This window comes from Alosa alosa, chromosome 23 (genome assembly GCF_017589495.1).
Source record: "Alosa alosa isolate M-15738 ecotype Scorff River chromosome 23, AALO_Geno_1.1, whole genome shotgun sequence".
Lineage (NCBI taxonomy): Eukaryota > Metazoa > Chordata > Actinopteri > Clupeiformes > Clupeidae > Alosa > Alosa alosa.
In genome coordinates this window covers 15,818,432-15,839,257 of record NC_063211.1, presented here as the reverse complement: position 1 = coordinate 15,839,257, position 20,826 = coordinate 15,818,432, and the positions used below count along the sequence as shown (strand labels likewise).

Below are 20,826 nucleotides of genomic sequence, written 5' to 3'. Positions count from 1 at the left end.
CGTAGTGTCTGTCTGAGACATTTACATTACATTACATTACATTACATTACATTTGGCTGACGCTTTTTAACCAAAGCGACTAACAACATGGTAAACAGTAAGTTTTAGAACAATTCTCACAATTTTAGGACAGTTTAAAAGAACATTAGAGTACAGAAAGAATAAGTGCCGGGTGAGTGCTGTTTTAACAGTTACTTGTCAGTTTAAAACGGCTGGTGAGTGCTAGGATCAGTAAGACTTGTTGTAAGTGTTGCTATGAGAGTAGATGTTCTCTAAAGAGCTGGGTCTTCAGGAGTTTTTGAAAGTGGAAAAGGATGTCCCTGCCCTTGTAGGAACTGGAAGTGTGTTCCACCAACGAGGAACAACAGATGAGAAAAGTTTGATTGGCTTGAGCGCATCGGGTGGTAGAGCTAGACGCCGCTCGGCAGAGGAGCCGCAGCGGTCTGGAGGTAGTGTAAGTCTGTAAGAGGGCATTCAAGTAGGTGGGAGCAGAACCGAGACTACTTTGTAGGCAAGCCGCTAGAGACTTGAATTTGATGCGGGCCGCCATAGGTAGCCAGTGTAGCTGGATGAGCAGCGGGGGTAACATGTGCCCTTTGGGTTGGTTGTAGACCAGGCGCCGCCGCCGCTCTGGATCATCTGAAGTGGTTTCACTGCGCAGGCTGGGAGACCTGTCAGGAGGGCATTGCAGTAGTCGAGTCGCAGATGACTATTGCCTGAACCAGAAGTTGGGTAGCATCTTGAGTCAAGTAAGTCCTGATTTTCCGTGATGTTGTAGAGTGCTAAACGGCATGACCGGGCTTAATTGAGGCAACATGATCTGAGAAGTTTAGTTGGTTGTCAAGAACAACTCCTAGATTTCTTGCAGTCCTGGTCGGTAAAACAGACAGGGAGTCAAATTTGATGTTGATGTCGCGGGTGTATGGTAGGTTTAGCTGGGATGACCAGCAGTTCAAGTCTTTGAGAGGTTCAGCTGGAGGTGGTGTGCCTTCATCCATGTAGCTATGTCTGAAAGGCAATCCGAAATCCGTGCTGAAACCAGGGGTCGCCAGGTGGAAAGGACAGATAGAGCTGTGTGTCGTCTGCATAGCAGTGGTATGAGAAGCCGCGGGCGAACGGATAATCTGTCCCAAGGAGGTGGTGTAGATAGCAAAGAGGAGGGGGCCCAGCACTGAGCCCTGGGGACCCCTGTGGTGAGATGGTGAGGTGCGGATAGCTGACCAAGCCATGATACGCTAAACGAAGGCCCTGTGAGGTAGGATTCAAACCAGGAGAGAGCAGAACCGAGATTCCCATGTCAGCGAGTATAGAGAGAAGGATACGGTGATTAACCGTGGTCAAAGGCAGCCGATAAGTCAAGCAGAATGAGTACTGATGACCGAAAGGTCGCCCTGGCTTCTTTTAAGGCTTCTGTTACAGACAGCAGAGCCGCTTCGGTAGAGTGGCCGCTTTTGAACCCAGACTGATTTGGATCCAGAAGGTTGTTCTGTGAAAGGAAGTCAGAGACCTGTTTGGAGACTGCTCGCTCAATGCCTTTGGATAGGAAAGGCAGTAGTGAGACAGGGCGGTAGTTCTCGACTTGGAGCAGGGTTGAGAGAAGCTTTCTTAAGTAACGGTGGGTTACCCGGCCATTTTGAACGCTGTTTGGAAATGTGCCAGAGGTTAGCGAGGCATTGATCACATGTGTGATAGCTGGAGCGATGGTCGGGCTGATGGACTGAAGTAGGCTCAGAGGGTATAGGGTCCAGCGAGCATGTGGTGGACGGCTGCATGTCAGGAGTCTGGACACTTCACTCTTGGAGAGGCGCGAATGCTGAAAAGATGTTCCAGCAGTCCCTAGAGGTTGTAGGAGTCACGGTATCTGAGTCAGATGCGCTGAGTGGACATGTAGAGAATTGACTGCTGATTGCCGCCACTTTGTTTGTAAAAAAATGAGGCGCAGGGTATCTGCAGTAAGGCTGGATGGAGGAGGAGGCAGCTGAGGGTTGAGTAGCGATTTGAAGGTTGAGAAAAGTTTTCGAAAGTGTCTGTAGCTGTTGATTTTGTCATGGTAGAAAGCAGTCTTAGCAGCAGTGATGCTGGCTGAGAAGGAGGTCAGGAGTGTCTGGTAGTTTTGAGGTCGTCAGCTAGTTTGGATTTGTGCCATTTCTCTCTCAGCTGCTCTGAGTTTGGTGCGCACGATCGGAGGGTATCATTTAGCCATGGATGAGAATGTTTGGATCGAGCTGGCCTTTGTGGTAAGAGGGCACAGCTCGCCTAGACACGAGGTCAGTGTGGAGCAGAGCGAGTCGGTGGCTTCATTAACCTCCAGAGAGGAGAAGGTGTTGAGTGGAGGTAGACCGGAGGCAACCACAGAGGAGAAGTGCGTTGGAGACAGGTTCCGGATGTTCCGGACATATGCTGTGCACTGTATGTGAAGGATTTTACACTCAGATATTCTGTGCGGCACAGAAAGTGTACTCTTTTGGAATCTGTCCTCTGTCCTCCATGTAGGGTCCTTACCAAAAATGAAGTGGTTGATAACAAAAATAATAATACCATGTCACAAATAGCATTTACTGTCATTTAAAGGTCAGGGCATCTTAATGTAATGTAGGGTTTAGCTGAGTAATAAAGGGAGTTCCATCTCCTAGCATGAGTCATGTGGGTAAGTGTCAGCCGCTCATAAAAGCCTGTGATTGTGATTTGTCTGTTCTGCTGGGCAAACCCGCTGACTGCCGCTCATGTCCTCTGCCTAGTTCTGCTGGTGAATATTAACAAAGCCGAGCTCCACGGAGCCATTTATCAAAGGCCTGCAGCTGAATGCGTACACCTCTGGCGACCTTGTGAGATTAAGAGGCAAGGAGCACGGGCATAGTCAAGACCTGACCATCAGTCCACACCCAAGCTTTAGAGATCTGCGTTTTTATTATTTTATTTTTTTATTATTCATCTTTTCGGGGAGGCCCGAGCAGCGCAGATGGGCCGGTCTCCAGTGTGAGTGAAGAGGGAGAGAGGAGGGAGATGCAGCGTGGCCTATTTTTAGCCTGTGTGTGTGTGTGTGTGTGTGTGTGTGTGTGTGTGTGTGTGTGTGTGTGTGTGTGTTGAGGGGTGGGGGGGTAGAACAGACATGCTGTGAACAGTGATCTGAGCTTATTTCATGCCACCTCACGTCCAAGCCCGATTGTCCTTTTATGATCCACAATTTTTACCAGTGAAGATGAGAGATAAAGAGAGAGAGAGATCTTTATTGCAGGGGGAAGCGGATGAAATCACATGTTATCAGTAAATGCATACACATTTCATTAGTTTCTGGGACAACCAATCTGACTGAATATTCCAGATAGGAGGCACGTTATTGGCTACTCTTGTGTATCTTGTTTCCAGAGTCCTAGGACGGTCTGGTTCCAATCATTATAACATAATATTCCACACAGTAATCGAGTCAGATTCTTGTGTATGCTTACTGTGTCTTTTTTTTTTTATCCATTAACCTAATTTGTCAACGGTAAAACTCGTAATAAACACAGACCATGTTCCACAGCGTGTCAGTGCTGCTGAGCGTGTTATGTGCAATGCGGAGCGTGAAAGGAACCCTGGGAGAACAGAGACGCTAACTGGATTTGATAGTGACAGAGTAGGCAGCGTCGGCACCCTTAAATCACATTATTAGAGCCATCAGTCACAGTTCCAGCACTCTTCAAGACCTCATCTATGCATATTTATTCAGATTTATTCATGCTCGGCCCAGATGGGGAGAGCACGCCTTGCGTCGGACAGCGTGAGAGATTGTGCTCCATGTCGACATGACGTTTCTTTAATACGAGGCCCATAGGAAGAAATCTTCTGTGACACCTTGGGGAGTGCGGTATCGAGTCAGTCTCATTCTTATTGTTACCCCTCTCTCTATTTCTCGTTGTCTTTTTTTCCTTTTTTCTTTCTCTATTTTCTCTCTCTCTCTCTCCTCTCTCCTCTCTCTCTCTCTCTCTCTCTCTCTCTCTCTCTCCCCATCTGTCTCCTTCTCTCTGGAACACCACAAGCACAGGAGAGGCCTGAATCCGATCTCTTTTCCCCACGATCAGCTCTCCCGAGACTTAAGGAAGCAGACACTCTTCCCCTCCGTGGCAAAAAAAGAGATCGAAACACAAGAAGAAGCATTTAACATTCCTGCGGGGGGAAAAGAAAGAAAAACAAGGCTTTTAAAAATAACTGCCCTGTTGGTTTTTACTTAACGTGCTGTTTGTTTTTATGTGGACTGGATGGGAGACTAGCACTGCTAATGGTTTTCTAAACCCTCACCCCCCCCCCACCATTCCACCCCTGAATCAAAGATACTCTCCAGCTTTGGATGTGCCATCTCCTCTGCCCCTCAGCCCCTGTTGAAACATGAAGCTGGATAAATAAGGTTATATTGAAGAAATCTGTCTAAACAGGAGGGCTCTTCACTGAAGTGTGTGTTTGTGTGTGTGTGTGTGCGGATCTGCATTTAAGAGGGGCGTGTTACTGTGTGTGTGTTGCGTATTGGTGTTGATGCTAATCTGACACGAGTTAAAGGGCCATTGGGTTTGGGAGGGCACGGTGGAGAGAGACACGGGCCGGTCTGTCCAGGATGCACCCGCAGCAGATGGCCAGGGAGAGAGAGCCCAGTCACCGGGGAACAACGAGACTGAGCCACAGAACAACGGAATGAGAATGAGTGCGTCTGGCTCGTAGATGCAACCACTCAACAGAGAGAGGGACTGTCTGCCTTTTTAGATAGAAAGAGAGAAAGAAGTTTAACACTCATCTATAGAAGAAGTATCCAAAGCTTTACATTGCTGAATCCTTAAACACATAGAGATAGGATTTCCTCATGCATAACAAGATCCACATGGAAAAGACAGAAAGAGAGAAAATGATATGTTAGAGATGCTCTATCTCACAGATAGTAATAGAGAGCAGATGGAGAGAGAGGGACTTGTTAAGCACCAATTTATTATTTTCTCTCTCTTTTGTGGTTCTCCCACGCTAACATCCATTTCTTGAGCTTAATAAATCACTATTTTATTTTCTCCTCTTTTATCATTGCTGTTTATTCCTGTGCGTCGGTACTTATCGGGTTTTCCCCCGGACTGAAAGAGCAGTGTAATCAGCAATGTGCAGAGCGAGTCTACTCGGTGTTTATCCCCCGTGTGTGTGTGTGTGTTTTGTTATCTTCTTCTATGTCCAACCATTCCGAGATAAACACACATCCCATTGTCACCCTCTCACTTTCCCTTGTGCATCGGCGAGAAATATCTTTTACACACGCTTTCTTTTTTGCTCTATTTTGGATGTAGTCTGGTCATCATTCCCTAGGGGCTGACTGCACCAGGCAACAGTCTATAGCCTACATGCGCTGATCATAGTGTTGCATGATTATGAGTATGTATACGAGTGTGTGTTTGTGTTTTTGTAAATGCTTTTGTAGATTTTCTGTAAATGATACTGAGTCTATGATTTTTTTTTCCCCCTCACATTTTTTTTTTTTTTTAAATTGGATTTGGTGAAGATGCCTCTTTCATGTTGAATTTCTTGGAAGTAGACTAAATATCCCTAAATATCTTGTTTTCTGTAGTGCACACATACACTAGCTAGTCTAGCAACTCTCCGTTGGCTTGTGAGCTGGAAAAATTAAACTTCTATCAGGCCAATCAAATCCTGTATAAAGACGTTAGGCGGGCTTAAAGGCACACTATGCAGGTTTTTTAGCTTAATATGCAAGTTTTTTAGCTTAATTTACCTTCATTTACCAGATTCAGAGTCATTGGAATGGTTATATGACTTTTTTCGGTTGAATGGTGGCCGCCCCTCTTCCCCTAGCGCTGTGAGCAGAAAACCACCCCCTGCAACTGTGGGCGGGCCGACGGCCTCCGTGTCAGGAAGTATAACGAGTGTAACGAATTGCTTTACTGCATTCAAATACACATACACGCCAGGCATCGGCTAGAAAAAGGTAGCGATGGAGTTTCTCGGCCATTCGTCATAACAGAGCAAGCGAAAAATAAGCAAAAACCGAAAAAACAGTAAGGAAATTGCCAATACTGCATAGTTTACCTTTAACATAATGATTGATGGCAGAGTTGCAAATGTTTGGCTTGAATTCCCTGCTACTTGAAAACAAAGAAGATGGATGTTGCTGTTGGCGAACAGCGTGACACGAGTTAAGCTTTTTTAAGTTGGCAGAAGTTTGAACTAGCCAACTAGCTCCGCTGGTGGGAAAACGATGGGACTCATAGCTCTGTCCCATTAAGTGCAGAGGAATTTGAAAGACAACCGACATCCCGCCCACGACTGAGCACTGCGAACAGTGAGTGCCCAGACCCTACATTTTAATGTGGGTCTGGCTCGTCAGGCTACACTTGTGAACTACACTAATGAACAAAAATGCCTTTTGACCTTATGTCCTGATTGTCTACGATTTCATGGCCCTATCATTTTAGCTCTCGTAAGTTTAAAAGCTCTTGTGAGTGGTAGAAGTTGCTCAAATCCGTTTTTGATCTCTGACTTTTCTCTTATCTGAAGCGCACTGCGTTTGCCTGTATTTGGGGGGATGGCTGGTGGAGTCAGCCCTGCAAACCCACTCCCAGTCTTATATTGTGATCCTATCATGCTAGATTTGATTTCCTGCGCCAGGAAGCGGTGGCCCTTGGTAACTTTTTACTGCGGCACGCTTGTTTCATAGCAACCCTTTTCTACTCCCCTCAGCTCCAGTTGCCACGTGAACGAGCCACGGCAACAACGCGGTAACAGAGGCAGTAAATCAGCCAGCCCTGCTGTATGAATCACTGAGCCACAGTAGCAATTACCGCATCGCCAAGGTGTATTGGAGGGGGTTTGGGTGGAGGCTAACATTTAGATGGGGCACTGGAGAGTGAAATGAGCACCGGATGCTGTAAAAGGCCATGGAGGAGCGATAATGAACCAGCAGAAAGTTTCCTTTAGTTTGTCCTTTTTTTTATGATTGCTTCAGTCCCAGGCAAGTTTAACTGTGATTGTTTTCTCAAGGACATTTCTAATCAGTCCAGAGAGATGGTCAGTGAGGGAGAATGAAGGGGGATAGTAAGGGTCAGGCAAGTGGAGCTGAAGTGTAGAGCAAAGGGAAGGGATGTGAAGTGGAAGAATACATAATATAACTATAATGACGGCAATTATATATTTTATATGTAGTGGTTATGCTACATAATGCATCAGCTGATTTAATTTTTTTAGCATTTTCATAGCATTGTTTAAGCGATGAGGGTGTCTTTGTCGCAGTTGAATTACAGCACATTCATATTGTGATCATTGTTAAAAGTAGACAATAAACAATAGGCATATCATGGTCTTGTCAATAGTGTCATGTAATAGTGATAAATGTTACTATTAAATAGTTATCTATGACATTGAAGTACCCACTGATACTCTATGAAGCTGAGAGTGATGAAGAGGGTATTCAATGTCATTAAAAAATAATTTAGTATTATGAATGTAGGATGAAAGGTGAACGAAGCCCTTAAAAACATCTCGAGATACTGAGATAAGATTTTGAGCTTGTTTGTAAGTATATTTAAAGTTTAAAGGAACACCAGTCAACGTTTTCATGTGAATTACTCATCTTTGTAAGTCGGTATATGGTTAAACGACTCATTACAGGGTGAATGAAGACTCTCTCGCCCGCCCCTACTGCCTGTAGGAAGAATATCCCGCTTGCAAGTTCAGTGTATCGTACCCGCCAACCGAAGCAGGATCAGTTTACATCCTGCATCCACAGCACAGAGGCAGGCTAACGAAAAGCTAGCGATTGTTGCAAACTTGTGTATAATGGCAGAGCCGACGAAGAAGCAGCGAAAACACTTGACGGAAGATGCAAAGAAAAGGAAAAGAGCTTCAGACCGAGCGAGGGGGAGTTTCATAGAGAAAAAGCATCAGGCTTGCCTGGTGTCCCTTTAATGTGAGAGATCCACTCCAGGTTGGCCTTTGCCTGGGGGTTGTTGGTTCAGTCAGCTAATGGCCTTCTTACACCAAACAACTTTGACAAGATTTGGGAAAGATCCTTGAAAGATTGGAGTCTTCTGAGTAAAGCTTGAATGGGGAGCATTAGTTAAAAGATTACAATCTTTCAAGAGTCTTTCCCAAATCGTGTCAAAGTTGTTTGGTTTAAGGTGGCCATTAGATGCATTGGAGAATAGAAACTGAAGGAGTAGGAGTCCGTCTCCTGTGAGGAGACGTCATGGTGCCGTTTCCTGGTTCTGCGGTGTTACCGGAGGACACCGGCCCAGGAAGTCAGCGTTGACACCTCCACGGTGTTCTAGTTCTCATTGAGATTCCTAAAGGTGTGGAGGAGATCCATCCAAGTGTCTGAACGCCTGGCCCTGACTCATCCATGCCCAGTGGAGGTATCACAGTCTCTCTCTCTCTCTCTGTCTGTCTGTCTGTCTGTCTGTCTGTCTCTGTCTGTCTGTCTGTCTCTCTCTCTTACACACACACACACACATACATACATACACTCTCTCACACGTATACTCACACTCTTACTCTTTCTTTTTGCTTTTTCTCGCTCTTTTTTCTGTCACACACACACACACACAGACACTCACACTGTTTTTTGCAAACACATATACACACACACACACACACACACACCTGTCTCTGGACAGAAAGACTACTTGGGAGGTCTGACAGCGACTGTGAGCTTGCTACCTCCAAGACCACCTGCCATGTCGCGTTCTTCACACCTTCACCATTCTCACTTTGTGGCGCTCTCTTCGTTCACTCTCTCCTCGGGCTGCCCCATCCCTCCTCCCTCACCGCCATGCTCGTCCAAGCCGTTTCTTGCTCTAGGGAAGTTTATTTATACAAGTGAGGAGATAAAAGAATTCAAAAAAAGGTTAAGTGCATTAAAGATTAAAAGAACAATTGATTAATCTGATGAAATAAATAAGAGATATTAAGAAGGAAGAGAGCTAAATCAGTCAGTTCAAAAGAACATAGATTAAGTCAGACATGGCCTGTGTTGACTGTTGAAGAAAGTGTTTTATCCCACACCCCCACCAGCTAAGTGTTTTTGCTGCTGCCTGTGCAGCACAGTTTAATCTGCGAAGCCCATCGATCCTCCACAGAACGGCCATCTGCAGGCACCACAGGCTACTCTTTATTCTTAAGTGTGTGGCCCGCTGATTACTGCTGAGCGAACACACACTCAAACACTCACACACACACGCACACACGCACATACATTGACACACATTCATGCACACATGTGCACAGTCGTGCATACACATACTCTCTCACACACACACACACACACACACACACACACACAGATTTTCACACATCTGTCATCTGCAGCACGCCTGCTGTTCATGTAGATTTGTAATGCAGATTTTTTCCTCCAATCTGTTGCCATCGATGGTCTGTGATTTGATTGATTTATTTGAACGCTTTTCAAATAGAAGATGTGTTCCAAAAAATGGGTTGCCTCAAATAGCGACTTCTAAATCAAAGAAGCATAATGGTAGCTTATAAAATGGAACCTATATCGTCATTATTACCTAGACTTGTTAAAGTCTCTCAGACACAGAGTTAAGTCCCCCCTCTCTGCATTTTTCAGCAGAAAATATAAAGGAAATCTTCTCACAGGGTCTTATTCCTTATTTATTAATTGTATATGCTTTTTTTTGTTAAATATCATATAATATTAATATTATTAATAATAATTAACAATAACATTGATAATTATTATTAATAATGATAACTAATATAATAACTATAATATAATATGCAAAATATTTCCATTTTCAAAATATAATAATATTATATTTTGAAAATGGAAATATTTTGTCATAGGCCTACTTTCCAGTGTTCTATACAGTTGTATTATATTGTGTGGTTGACTTAAATGTATTCATGCAGTTCTTTGCTGAAAATATTTTATTTTTATTCACAGTAATAATTAAGGGTCCTCATGAGCTTAAACAACTTGCATAAGGACTTCTCATATCACAAACTTTAAGCGAAGTCTTCAACTTAACCTGAACTGCGAAGATGGTACCACTACCACTGTACCCCAGTACACCTAATATGCTGTGTGGTCTTGTGTGAGCAGACCCATACTGTGCACATACATCTGGAGTGTGTCACTGTTATTCGCCCATGCTTTTTTATCTGCGACAGGAAGTTTGGTGACTGCGTTATTTGTGGACGCAGACCTTTTAGTATCAGTGCAGATAAATCCTCCAGGAAAGGGGAAGGGGTGGGAACTGTACTGCTGTAAGGTCCTCAGACACACACACACACACACACACACACACACACACACACACACACACACACACAGAGAGAGAGAGAGAGAGATAATTATACATACATACATAGACACCCAACTAAACATGAAGTTATAAGCATTCAGTACAATAGAGCACAGTACAGCATTATGAGCAACAGAAGTAGTGAGGAGGATATATACACACACACTCACACACACACACACACACACACACACACATACACATACACTGCGTCGGCCTCTGGTCCTTGTGCCCTGTTGGGAGTGCGTGGTCGCAGGGGGCTCCCAGGTGCTGGTGCTGATAGAGGACTTTCCATCCTCACACAGGATGTTGACAGGGAGGAGAGCAGACATATAGTCTGACCCAACTCACACACACACCCATACCTCCTGCTGGCATCACACACACGCACGCACACACACACACACACACACCCATACCTCCCGCTGGCATCACACACACAAACACACACACGTACACGTACACATACTCCCACACGTACGTACACACACACACACACACACACACTCACACTCACAAACTTACACACACACACACATATATACAGTATACACACACAACGTTTTTGTATAGAGTTTTACAGAATAAAACAAAATATTTTCTCTTGTACCCTCCACCGACTATTTTCTTTTCAATCTTTGCTGTTTTCTGTGTGTTGTGTTGGTTTTGTTGTGGGGCCGTGTCTGGAAAGGTTTGTTTTTAAGTGCACCAGCCCATCTCCTGATGAGAATGTTATCGCTGTTGTTATTCACATCTCTGAATTCCTATCAAAGTAATGGTGTTGAACTATAAAGGTGATTTATTAGGAGAGGCTCAGCCAATGCCTCTTAAAGTTTTTGCAGGCTCCATAAAACACCATACAAAAGGCTGATTGTATCTTCAGGCGCATTTCTCTTCCCGAAAGAGCATTCTCTATGATCGAGACTGCATTGCCTCAGGCTTATTGGAACTAGCTTCATGCCAAGGCACTGTCCTTTTTGCCTAGGTGTACATGTGGAGTAATTGGGTATGTGTGTGTGTGTGTGTGTGTGTGTGTGTGTCTGTGTATGTGTGTGTGTGTGTGTCTGTGTGTGTGTGTGTGTGTGTGTGTGTGTCTGTGTATGTGTGTGTGTGTGTTTGTTTCTTGTTTTGCAGGTGGTGGTGGTGAAAAGAAACAGCAGTCAAAGAAAGAGAAGATGAAGGATAGAAGAGAACGATGGCTTAACAGTAGGTGACCCATCCTTAGAGTCGCAAAAACTGCAACCAGCTCACACACACACACACACACACACACACACACACACACACACACACACACACACACGAAACACAAACTATTGCACCACAAACAAATGTTAAGATGCATTAAACACATACACAAATGATACTGGTTACTGGTGCAAAGCTACAACACACGTGCGCGCGCGCACACGCGCGCACACACACTCACACTCACACTCACACTCACACTCACACACACACACACACACACACACCAAACACTAACGAATGCATAATGTACAGACATACAGATGCATCACGTAAGCACACATACACACATTCACATAAATAAATGCACCATACACGCAAGCACTTTTACTGACAAATTCACTGCACTCTCATACACTTCCAGAATAAAAGATCCCCCCACTCCTGTTCTGTAGATAACTACGGGTCTGAACTTCCTGACCATGATGGCAGACGAGGATAACATTGTATGTGTTGAATGACCCTTTGATACACTCATTAGCTTGTGTCTTAAATGGAGTCTGCATCAAACACAGACAGACACACTCAAAAGTGCAAAGATGCGATGTCCAGCACATATATACAGAACACACACACACAGACACACACACACACACACACACACACACTTTAGTCCCATCTCAATCTCATCTAATTGTTCTCATTGGAAATTGAATCTGTTGGTAGGATCAATCTCTGTGCAACCCGAGCCTTGGCCAGTGTGATTATAATTAGGCGGTAATGGTTTTCCTGACTCCTGCAGTAACTCAAGAACGACAGGGGACGTGTCCATCTCTCGGAAATTAAATAAGGAGGGAGGGCCGGGGTCATGTATTGCTTTCCTGTTATTCTCGAAGGGAGAGATACCAACAGACCCTTGTTTTTTTCTGTCTTAAATGTCCTGAAATATCCAGCTTAATATGTGCACAAAATGTTATGACTTTTTACCAGCCACAAATGCCATTTTGACTGGGAGAGGTATTTTTCTCTCTCTCAATGTCTCTAAATGTATCTTGGTTCTGAAGCCTTTGCACCTTTGCGTACCGAGAATGTTATTACACAAATCAGAGTACAGAAGAAAAAAAAAACAATTTTCAATTTTAATTTAGGTATTTTGGGTTTAACGCTCTAAGCCTGAGGTGACGATGCCCTGAAAGTCTGGCTTCACACATAGGTGGTAGACGCTGTGCATGTGCAAAGAGAATTATCTAGACCTGATTCACATTCAAGTCAGTTCATGCTTTGTGTCCGGAAGTCTTTTTGAAAAAGATCCAGCAGCCTTCTTTATTCAGCGTTTGCTCACTCTGGCAGTCGATCATGCTATGAATGCAGAACACACAAAGATAATATGCTGCTTTCATTTCTCCCGTTCTTCCTTAGAACAGAAAATAAACAGCCGTCTTGCCAAACCTTACATGCCTTACAATGTTTACTTCAACTGAAAGAAATCTTTTCTTACCACAAACAGTAGTCACATTTTTTATGATGCTGTTTTTCTTCACAACAACACACTTTCTATTCAGGACTGGATGACCGTGTCCTTCATACGATCTCATAAGCGGCCGGTCGTGGTTTCTGAAATAATGGCTGCTGGAGCAGGGAGCCTGAGCTTTGACAAGGACCTTTGTTGCAAGGTCTCCATCCAGCAGTAGCACAGACATATAAAAATGATGGGGAGGAAAATGAATGCGCTTTTATGAATGACCTCATAAGAAGCTAAGGAGAAAAGCTTGAGGATGAAAGAGTTGAGCAGGAAAAAATGAGGGCTGTGGTGTTTTTTTTTGTGTGTGAGGAATAGATGGATGAATTTAGTTCATGAACTAACTGGTTTCTGCTACTGTTGCTGCTTAAATAGCTTGGTGTGGTCGCTGTGTGTTTGGAATTGATTCGATGTGTCTTGTATTCGATGGAAAGTAACCTTTTGCCTTTTCGTGCTTTGAGACTTGAAAAAATGCATACGGTAGAGCTACACATGTGGTGTTAATATTTAATTATTAATACAATTCAGCCCAAAGTACATGGACAAATCAGCATCAGTTTTGTCCATGAGCTTCATAGACATAGTTTACCAATACCATCCCTTTCAAAGGTGGGTTTTTGTAGATTGTCTGAGTTGCTTTCTTTTGTGTATAGCTCAGACGAGTAATGTGCGTGTTGTTAAGGCTCAACCACTCTACTCCCTCTCCGCTGGTTGTCCAACACGACAGCAGTGTTTGGAAAGGACTGTTCAGAGTTTCAGCCTCACATGGTACATTCCACCGCCAAAGCGTGGTTTCTGTCATGCTGCTTCTCCCATGACATCAGCATGTTCTTCAGAATGCCTGTGTTGCAGTGAATGCATTCCTCCATGACACCTTTACTCAGGAATGAGTTCCTTCTCAAAACAGAGACACAGTTTCAGGAGGCGGGGGGGGGGTTAGTAGTAGAATGTTTCTCATAGTCATATTTGGTCCTCAAGGCAACCAGACAGAGGGGGAAAAATCTCAGCAATTAAACTCACTCGTAGGCTGAAACTCTCTAAATGGTGTCTTTGTTTTGGGGGCGGAGGATGTAAGCACTTTTTCTGTTAGGGTTGGGATAAAGTTCACTTCAAATTTAAAACATAATTTCCCTGCCGCTTGTTTCTCTTTTGTACGACACTCAAAATCCAGCCCTCCAGCCCATGGACTGTACATGGAGAGGCTTAAGAACCCCAATCCATCACTGCATTCAAATCACTGGATTCAAAACAGGAAAAAAACAACCGCATCTACAGCAGAAACTAGTTAGTTCATTATACATCAACAATGAGCCTGCAATAATGGACACATGGCAAATTGTGTTTATTGCTTTCCAAAAAGCCCATTTGAAGTCCTGCATGATAATTATAGACAGTTCGTCCCAGAGCATCCCCAGCTAAGGGACTCTGGGGGTACAGTGCTAAGTGGTTGCTCTGTCATCCTGTGCCGGCTGCCTGCTTCTCTTCGGACTCCTCATTAGCGCAGACCAGCAGACGTGTTTTCAAAAGGCAGGGCCGAGTCCACAGGCCACGGCTATCCACAATCAAACGCTTAAATTTCGGTGCAATTAAGCTGAAATCGTCCAAACATGGAGGGCAACAAAGGGAACAGTTTCTTTTTTCCCCGTCTGTTTTTTCAGAAGCTCACTTCTTACAGTCTGCTAACTGTTTCTCATGGGGGTTGTGTGCACAGACTTGCATTCACTCTCCCTGTGTGCAATATCATTTGAGCAGCAGGCAGGAATAAATAATCATTAGATAACGCTGTTGGCATACGGCATATTTATTTTAATATATAAATAATAATGCTTATGTTCATTCATGTTAAAAGTTATTATGTTTATGTTATGTTTGTATCAAGACAAGTTAACAAGTTAACTGAAAGGATAATACTGTTTTTATTCGAGTATATATAATATATGCCTCTTCAATCAGTCACGCATCATAGACAAAATAAACCAACACGGAAGTGACATTTCTACAAAATGGGATACAAAATACTTTGCCGCAGATACCAGGCCTTTTCTATAAATTTTGCCAAAGCAAAAACATCATTTTTAAACAGCCAGCACAAAATCTCCCCTTCATATTTCCAAAATATATCAGGATAGGTCTAGAAGGCAGGCCATAGCATGATTATTTGGAAAAAATGAATGTTTAGTCAGATTTATTGATGAAATTACACAAAACAAAATATCTGCGTCATGATACCTGTATCCTGAACATGCTTCTTCAGTCAGTCACGCATCAAAAATGAACCAACTCGGAAGTGACATTTCAACTTGAATTTGAACAGTGCAACAGTGTAAGCTGTGAAAGTGCACCAGCGGTAATGTCAACATTTGTGAAAATCAGGATCAATATATTCTGTATTCTTATTGTCCAAGAACAAGTCAAACATTTGGTCAGAGAAACATCTGTAATCAAACTCTCTGATTGGGCCGTCACTGTAACATTGCAGCAATTCATTTGTATCAGCACATGCATACATGACTTGAACAACAAATCAAAAAAGCATGTGATTACGGTTGGATTGTGTTTTTAATAAATTGTCTTCACTGAATCAGATGGTCATTAGCGTGCTGCGAATTTCAAGCTCAGAAAGTTAGCTTGGCTCATGATACATGACTCATATTTCCCCAAAGATAACAAAGCGTGCTGTCGGCTCTGCCAGTGCTTTGCAGTGAAAGAAAGGAGCAACATGTAGTTCTAATGTATAATGCACACCTGTTATATTAAGTTCTAAAAAAGAGGGTTATGGAAAGTAAGGGTTATAATAAAACATTTATAATTAACACTGTTTAAATAAACAGTAAAGTTACAACAGGTATATAACTATTTGCAGGTGAATTGTAAGTATTTTAGTTGAAAGCATAACAAGAATTTGCATTTGTTAAATACAGTTATCTAGTTCAAATAAACCAGTAAACTAAAGATAAATAAATGTTTTAATCATGAGTGACCTCTCTCTGTGTGGCAGAGATCAGTGCCATCAAACTGGCGAAGGAGCAGCAGGTGGCTCAGGCCCGTAGGAAGGCCACGCCTGTGGTGGGGGACATGCGCCCGCTAGTGGACGCCCTGCCCGAACTCTCTCTGCTCACCGCCACCACTAAACCAACAACCACAGCCACCCGCACAAAGGCCAAAGCGTGAGTATACAGTAGACACCATTGCTCTTGGGTGCTCCTTGTTGGTGCCCCCAATCCCAATCCTCCCCCACCTTTCTTATGCAGCCCTTGCCACTTAATCTACTAAACCCCACTTCTACTGCACCCCCCATAAATACACAAATAGGCTGACACCAGACATAATTTCACTGCATTTCTTACTTCCTATATGCATGTGACAAAAAACTTCCTTGTATCCTTGTATTCTTTATAACGTTATGTGAACATGTGTGTTATTATGCCGTGATACTCTTCCAAATACTCTAAATATCTGGGTTGATTACAGGGATATTATGTGAAATTGAAATACACAAGGCTACACACATATGGCAACTATTCATAAGGATTCCCCTGTAAGTTGAAGCACGCACAGCAAGCTAGGTGTTGAGTTATTAGGATTTTCATAATTTAATTACAGTAGTAACTGTAGAACAGGTACAATAACTACACAGCAGGGGTTGCGTTAGCTGGAAATTGGTCGGAAATTTACGTGTAGTTTGTTTTTGATTTGAACAAGCAGCGGAGAACTGTCATTCCATGAAGTCGCGCCGCAAGTAAGCAGGAATTCATGGAATTGCAGTTGTGTTGCTGCAATGCTAATTTATTCAGCATAAATTATTTCCGTTGACTATTCCTATTTTAGGGGGGAAAACCCAGGGCAACTAAAAAGATATCACAGCCACCCATCTAAAATCTTCAGTAAGGGTCTCTGTACCTACTCTCATTTAAACCTGCACAACTCCCTTAAAGGTGTGGGCTTTTGAACATTGTAACATAACATTCCGTTCAGCAACAATTCAAGGTTCTAAAATTCTATGTTGAATTCAATGAACCCAGATATTCTTTAGAACGTTCATTTTTCAACATTCCTGTCACACCGGTGTGACGGTGCACCTTTAAGGGTCATAGCTGTCACTATGTTATTACCAGGGCTGTGGGGAGGGGCCGCTGGGATTGTGAGTGAGGGGCTGTGATCTCACAGCAATGATCTTATACAAACAACAGTATCATGCCCGTTTTTGAGCTTACGTCAGCTGGCCAAGTGTTACGACCCACCGGGAATTCTCCTGACTCTTCCGATTCCTTGTCAGTTTGCAATGTTTGTGCCGAGTTCATTTGTGCTGACCACACCACAATTTGTTTGTTTTATTGCAGTTTAAATGTATAGGCAATTAAATAGCTATTTAAAACATATATCCACTATATATTTTGTATGTTCGGTATTCTGGAATTTGTCCGGTCAAAACATTTGTTTAGCCTAACCTATGATACACAGCAAATCTAATGATAAATACATTGGAAGGTGCTGAGTTTTCAGCCCTTTGTTGTAGTAGTCCTTCTTGTGGAGGATGCACCTAATCAGGATGCTGCCCATATCCCATCACCATCAGAAGAGAGGCTTTTAGGATGTTACCATCAGAACTATATCAAACCTGACTCAACCACAGCATAACAAGAGCACAGGGGTTTCAGTCTGAGTTCAGTGATGTGGCATCTAGTGAAGGTTTATGACCTTCAGTTTTAGGGTGCTGACTATAGTTGTAATGCTTCTATCCCCCCTCTAACCCCTCTCCCCTCCCCTATAGTAGTCTGGGTTATTTGATCTGTTTTCTGTCACAGTAAAATTGTGTTGAAATGACATGCATGTTATACGAGTGACCTCACACAGGCGCTTTCATGGCCTGTAATGGTTCTGCTGCTGACATATGCAGGAACTAGGCCACGGGGGCATTCCCATCATATGGATTTATGGCTCTCTACCAAACCCCCCACCCCCCCCCCAACTCACACAGACACACACACATCACCACTCCATCTCCACACTCCCATAAGCACACACACACATATACAGACACAGACATTCCCCACCCCATTACCTTTTGGTTCTGACTGGGAACTGTAATCTTCTGTTAGTTTGTACAACCCCGTTTCCAAAAAAAGTTGGGATTCCGAATGTGATAATCTCACAAAGCCACATTTAGTTACAAAAAAGACATGGGCAACAAATCAAATGCTGAAACTGATTTTGAATTTGATGCCAGCAACAGGTCTCAAAATAGTTGGGACGGGGTCAACAAAAGGCAAAAAAGTTGTGTAATGCTAAAGAAAACACAAAGAAGACCATTTCTAATAAGGTTAACTGGCACCATGATTGAGTATGTAAAAAAACATTCCAGAGAGGCAGAGTCTCTCAGAAGTAATGATGCAGAGGTATTCATCAGGCTGTGAAAACCTATGGGCAAATAATGCAACTATGTAAGGAAATTGCTCCTCAACATAAAATTTGGGAAGAATTTGGGGGTTTCATCATCTATAGTACATAATGTATGCATGATTTTCAGGGACTCTGATGGCACTGCATTAAAAACAGACATATTTCTGCAAAGAAAGTCACTGTATGGGTTCAGGAAAACTTACAACCTGTCTATGAGCACAGTGTTGCATCTGTTCTCTGAAATCTGCAGTTTTGTTTTAAAATCATGGACTCAGTAATGCATCCTCTGGGCTAAAGAGGATAGGGACAATGTTAACTTGTTATGAGTGCACAGTTCACACTGACAAAAGCCAGCATCTATGATGGTATGGGGTTGGATTAGTGCCTATTGCATGGGCAAATTGCAAATCTGGAACGGCATAATTAATGCTGAATGATATACAAGTTTTGAGCAACATATGCTGCCATCCAGATACCGTCTTTTTCAGGGAAGACGATGAATATTTCTTGAACACTACAGTGATCTTTTATGTTGCACCAACGATAGTTTTGTTTTGACATTTTGTTAAATGAGCCCATGGTGCTGACCTGAGCTGTGTCTTTTAATACCTCTTGAATTGTGCTTTGGATATCATTCAACACATTCTATTCTCCAAATGCTAGACAACCAGTTTACCAAACAGGGTGTAATTTGTGAAATGATAAGCAATTACACTTTTAAACCTATTTTTCAAGTATGTATTACTTTTATGAATTTATTTATACTCTGAGTATGACCACACTTTTACTGCCACTGAAATAACTGATTGTCCCCCACCCCCCACCCCCCCCACGCTTCATCAGTGGAGAGAAGAAGAAACCCAGCTCCGTGAACTTCAGTAAGATGAAGCCAGCTCAGAAGAGGAAACTAGTGTAAGCCCCACTGCATTCATTACTTTGTTATTACCCCCCACACACACACACACACACACACACACTACCGACCCAGGATTGTCATTGTGTTTGAGATGTCCACTCACACACTTTATAGTGTTCTATCAAATGTATCCCGGAGGCCAGAAATACTCTCTTCTAATTGGCTATAAATTATATTAATTCTAACTGGCTATTTGCAGGTAGCTATTAATTGAGTACAACAGGACTCCTATGAAGTAAATTTGGTGATAAAGTTTAATTAGTGTTCAAAGAGTATTCCAATTGGTGAAGGAAACTCTTTGGCTCTGCCTTGTCCATCAAATCCAGGGCACCTCAGTGGCAGTTATCCCTTGCATGTTGTCAGTGTTATTGTTAGCGTATTGTGTTAGTGTAATCATCAGTTTGTTGTCAGTGTTTTGTGTAGAACAGGCTTTGTGTGTTTGTGTAACTGTGACCCTCCATGTGTGTGCAGGGAGACTGAGACAGCGTGGTTCAGTCAGGCCCTGAAGAACCCCACCCTGAAAGCCAACCCCCTGGCGGCCATCACCGATCACCTGAGGAAACGTCTAAAACAGGAAGAAGAGCAGAGTTAACCTCGACCACCACCACAATCCTGTTGTCTGATTGGACATGGAGTTGGCCACATTCACTTCTTCAGGATCCTCTTCTCTGATTGGACACTGTGTTAGCCCCACCCAGTCTTCCAGGATGCTCTCGTCTGATTGGACACTGAGTTTGCCTTACCCACTTCCTTAGCATTCTCTCGTCTAATTGAACACCATGTTAGCCCCACCCAGTCCTCCATGATCGTCTTGTCTGATTGGACATTGAGACACAGACTCAAACATAAATCCACCCTCATCCCCTGTTCCTACCCCTCAGACCTGCATCCTAACCTATACTTCCCCATCAGGACTCTTGTCGTTATGTATTATGACGTTAGTATGATGGCAGTGTGTTCTTTTGATTGATGCCTTGTTTGGAGTTGATATGGTTGCATGGAAGGTGATGTGAAAAGGCTTGGTGTGCACTACTTGGTTTACAGATCAAATGAATCACTATTTATGTGAGTGGTTGAACTCCCCCTTGTCATGGGGTTGCCTCTGTTAATCAAAGTCAAGTCAATTACTCATTTGCATATATTAAAAACAAAACTGAAAAGCCATCCACAGGTCATCCAAACTAGCTTTTGTGGTTTGTTTAATCTGCCCTGCAGTACTGATCTCACGGTAATCTTCGGATCGCTTGTCATGAAGAGTCAGAGTCAGGTCAGAAGAGTCAGGTCCGTTCTGGGCCTGCGACCAAAAATTGGCCTCAGTCTCACAACGTTTGATGTATCCGTGGCAACATGGCATAACAACAACAACCACCTCACCACAGAAGTAGGCGACATTCCCAGTAGCCTGGTCCCACATGTGGGTGTGAAACAGCTTCTAGCCACTGAAGAGTCAACATGATTCAGATGCAAATAGTTTGTGTGTGTGTGTGTGTGTGTTGTACGAGAGAGAGAGAAAACGG

The 20,826-nt window shown here is 43.3% G+C and overlaps 1 protein-coding gene across 2 annotated transcripts in view; it reads left to right on the top strand.

Annotated features, from left to right (window-relative positions):
* The window catches only part of slx9 (SLX9 ribosome biogenesis factor), a 29,749-nt gene extending 9,276 nt beyond the window's left edge, over window positions 1-20,473 (top strand). Inside the window, exons 3-6 of one of the 2 annotated variants that reach the window (XM_048234853.1) lie at window positions 11,421-11,492; window positions 15,992-16,160; window positions 19,237-19,305; window positions 19,781-20,473. In XM_048234853.1, coding sequence (XP_048090810.1) covers window positions 11,421-11,492; window positions 15,992-16,160; window positions 19,237-19,305; window positions 19,781-19,901 — 431 coding nt within the window. In that variant the 3' untranslated portion in view covers window positions 19,902-20,473. The remainder of the gene's footprint in view (window positions 1-11,420; window positions 11,493-15,991; window positions 16,161-19,236; window positions 19,306-19,780) is intronic. The other variant, XM_048234854.1, reaches the window with a different exon arrangement.
* The last annotated feature ends 353 nt before the right edge of the window (window positions 20,474-20,826 follow it).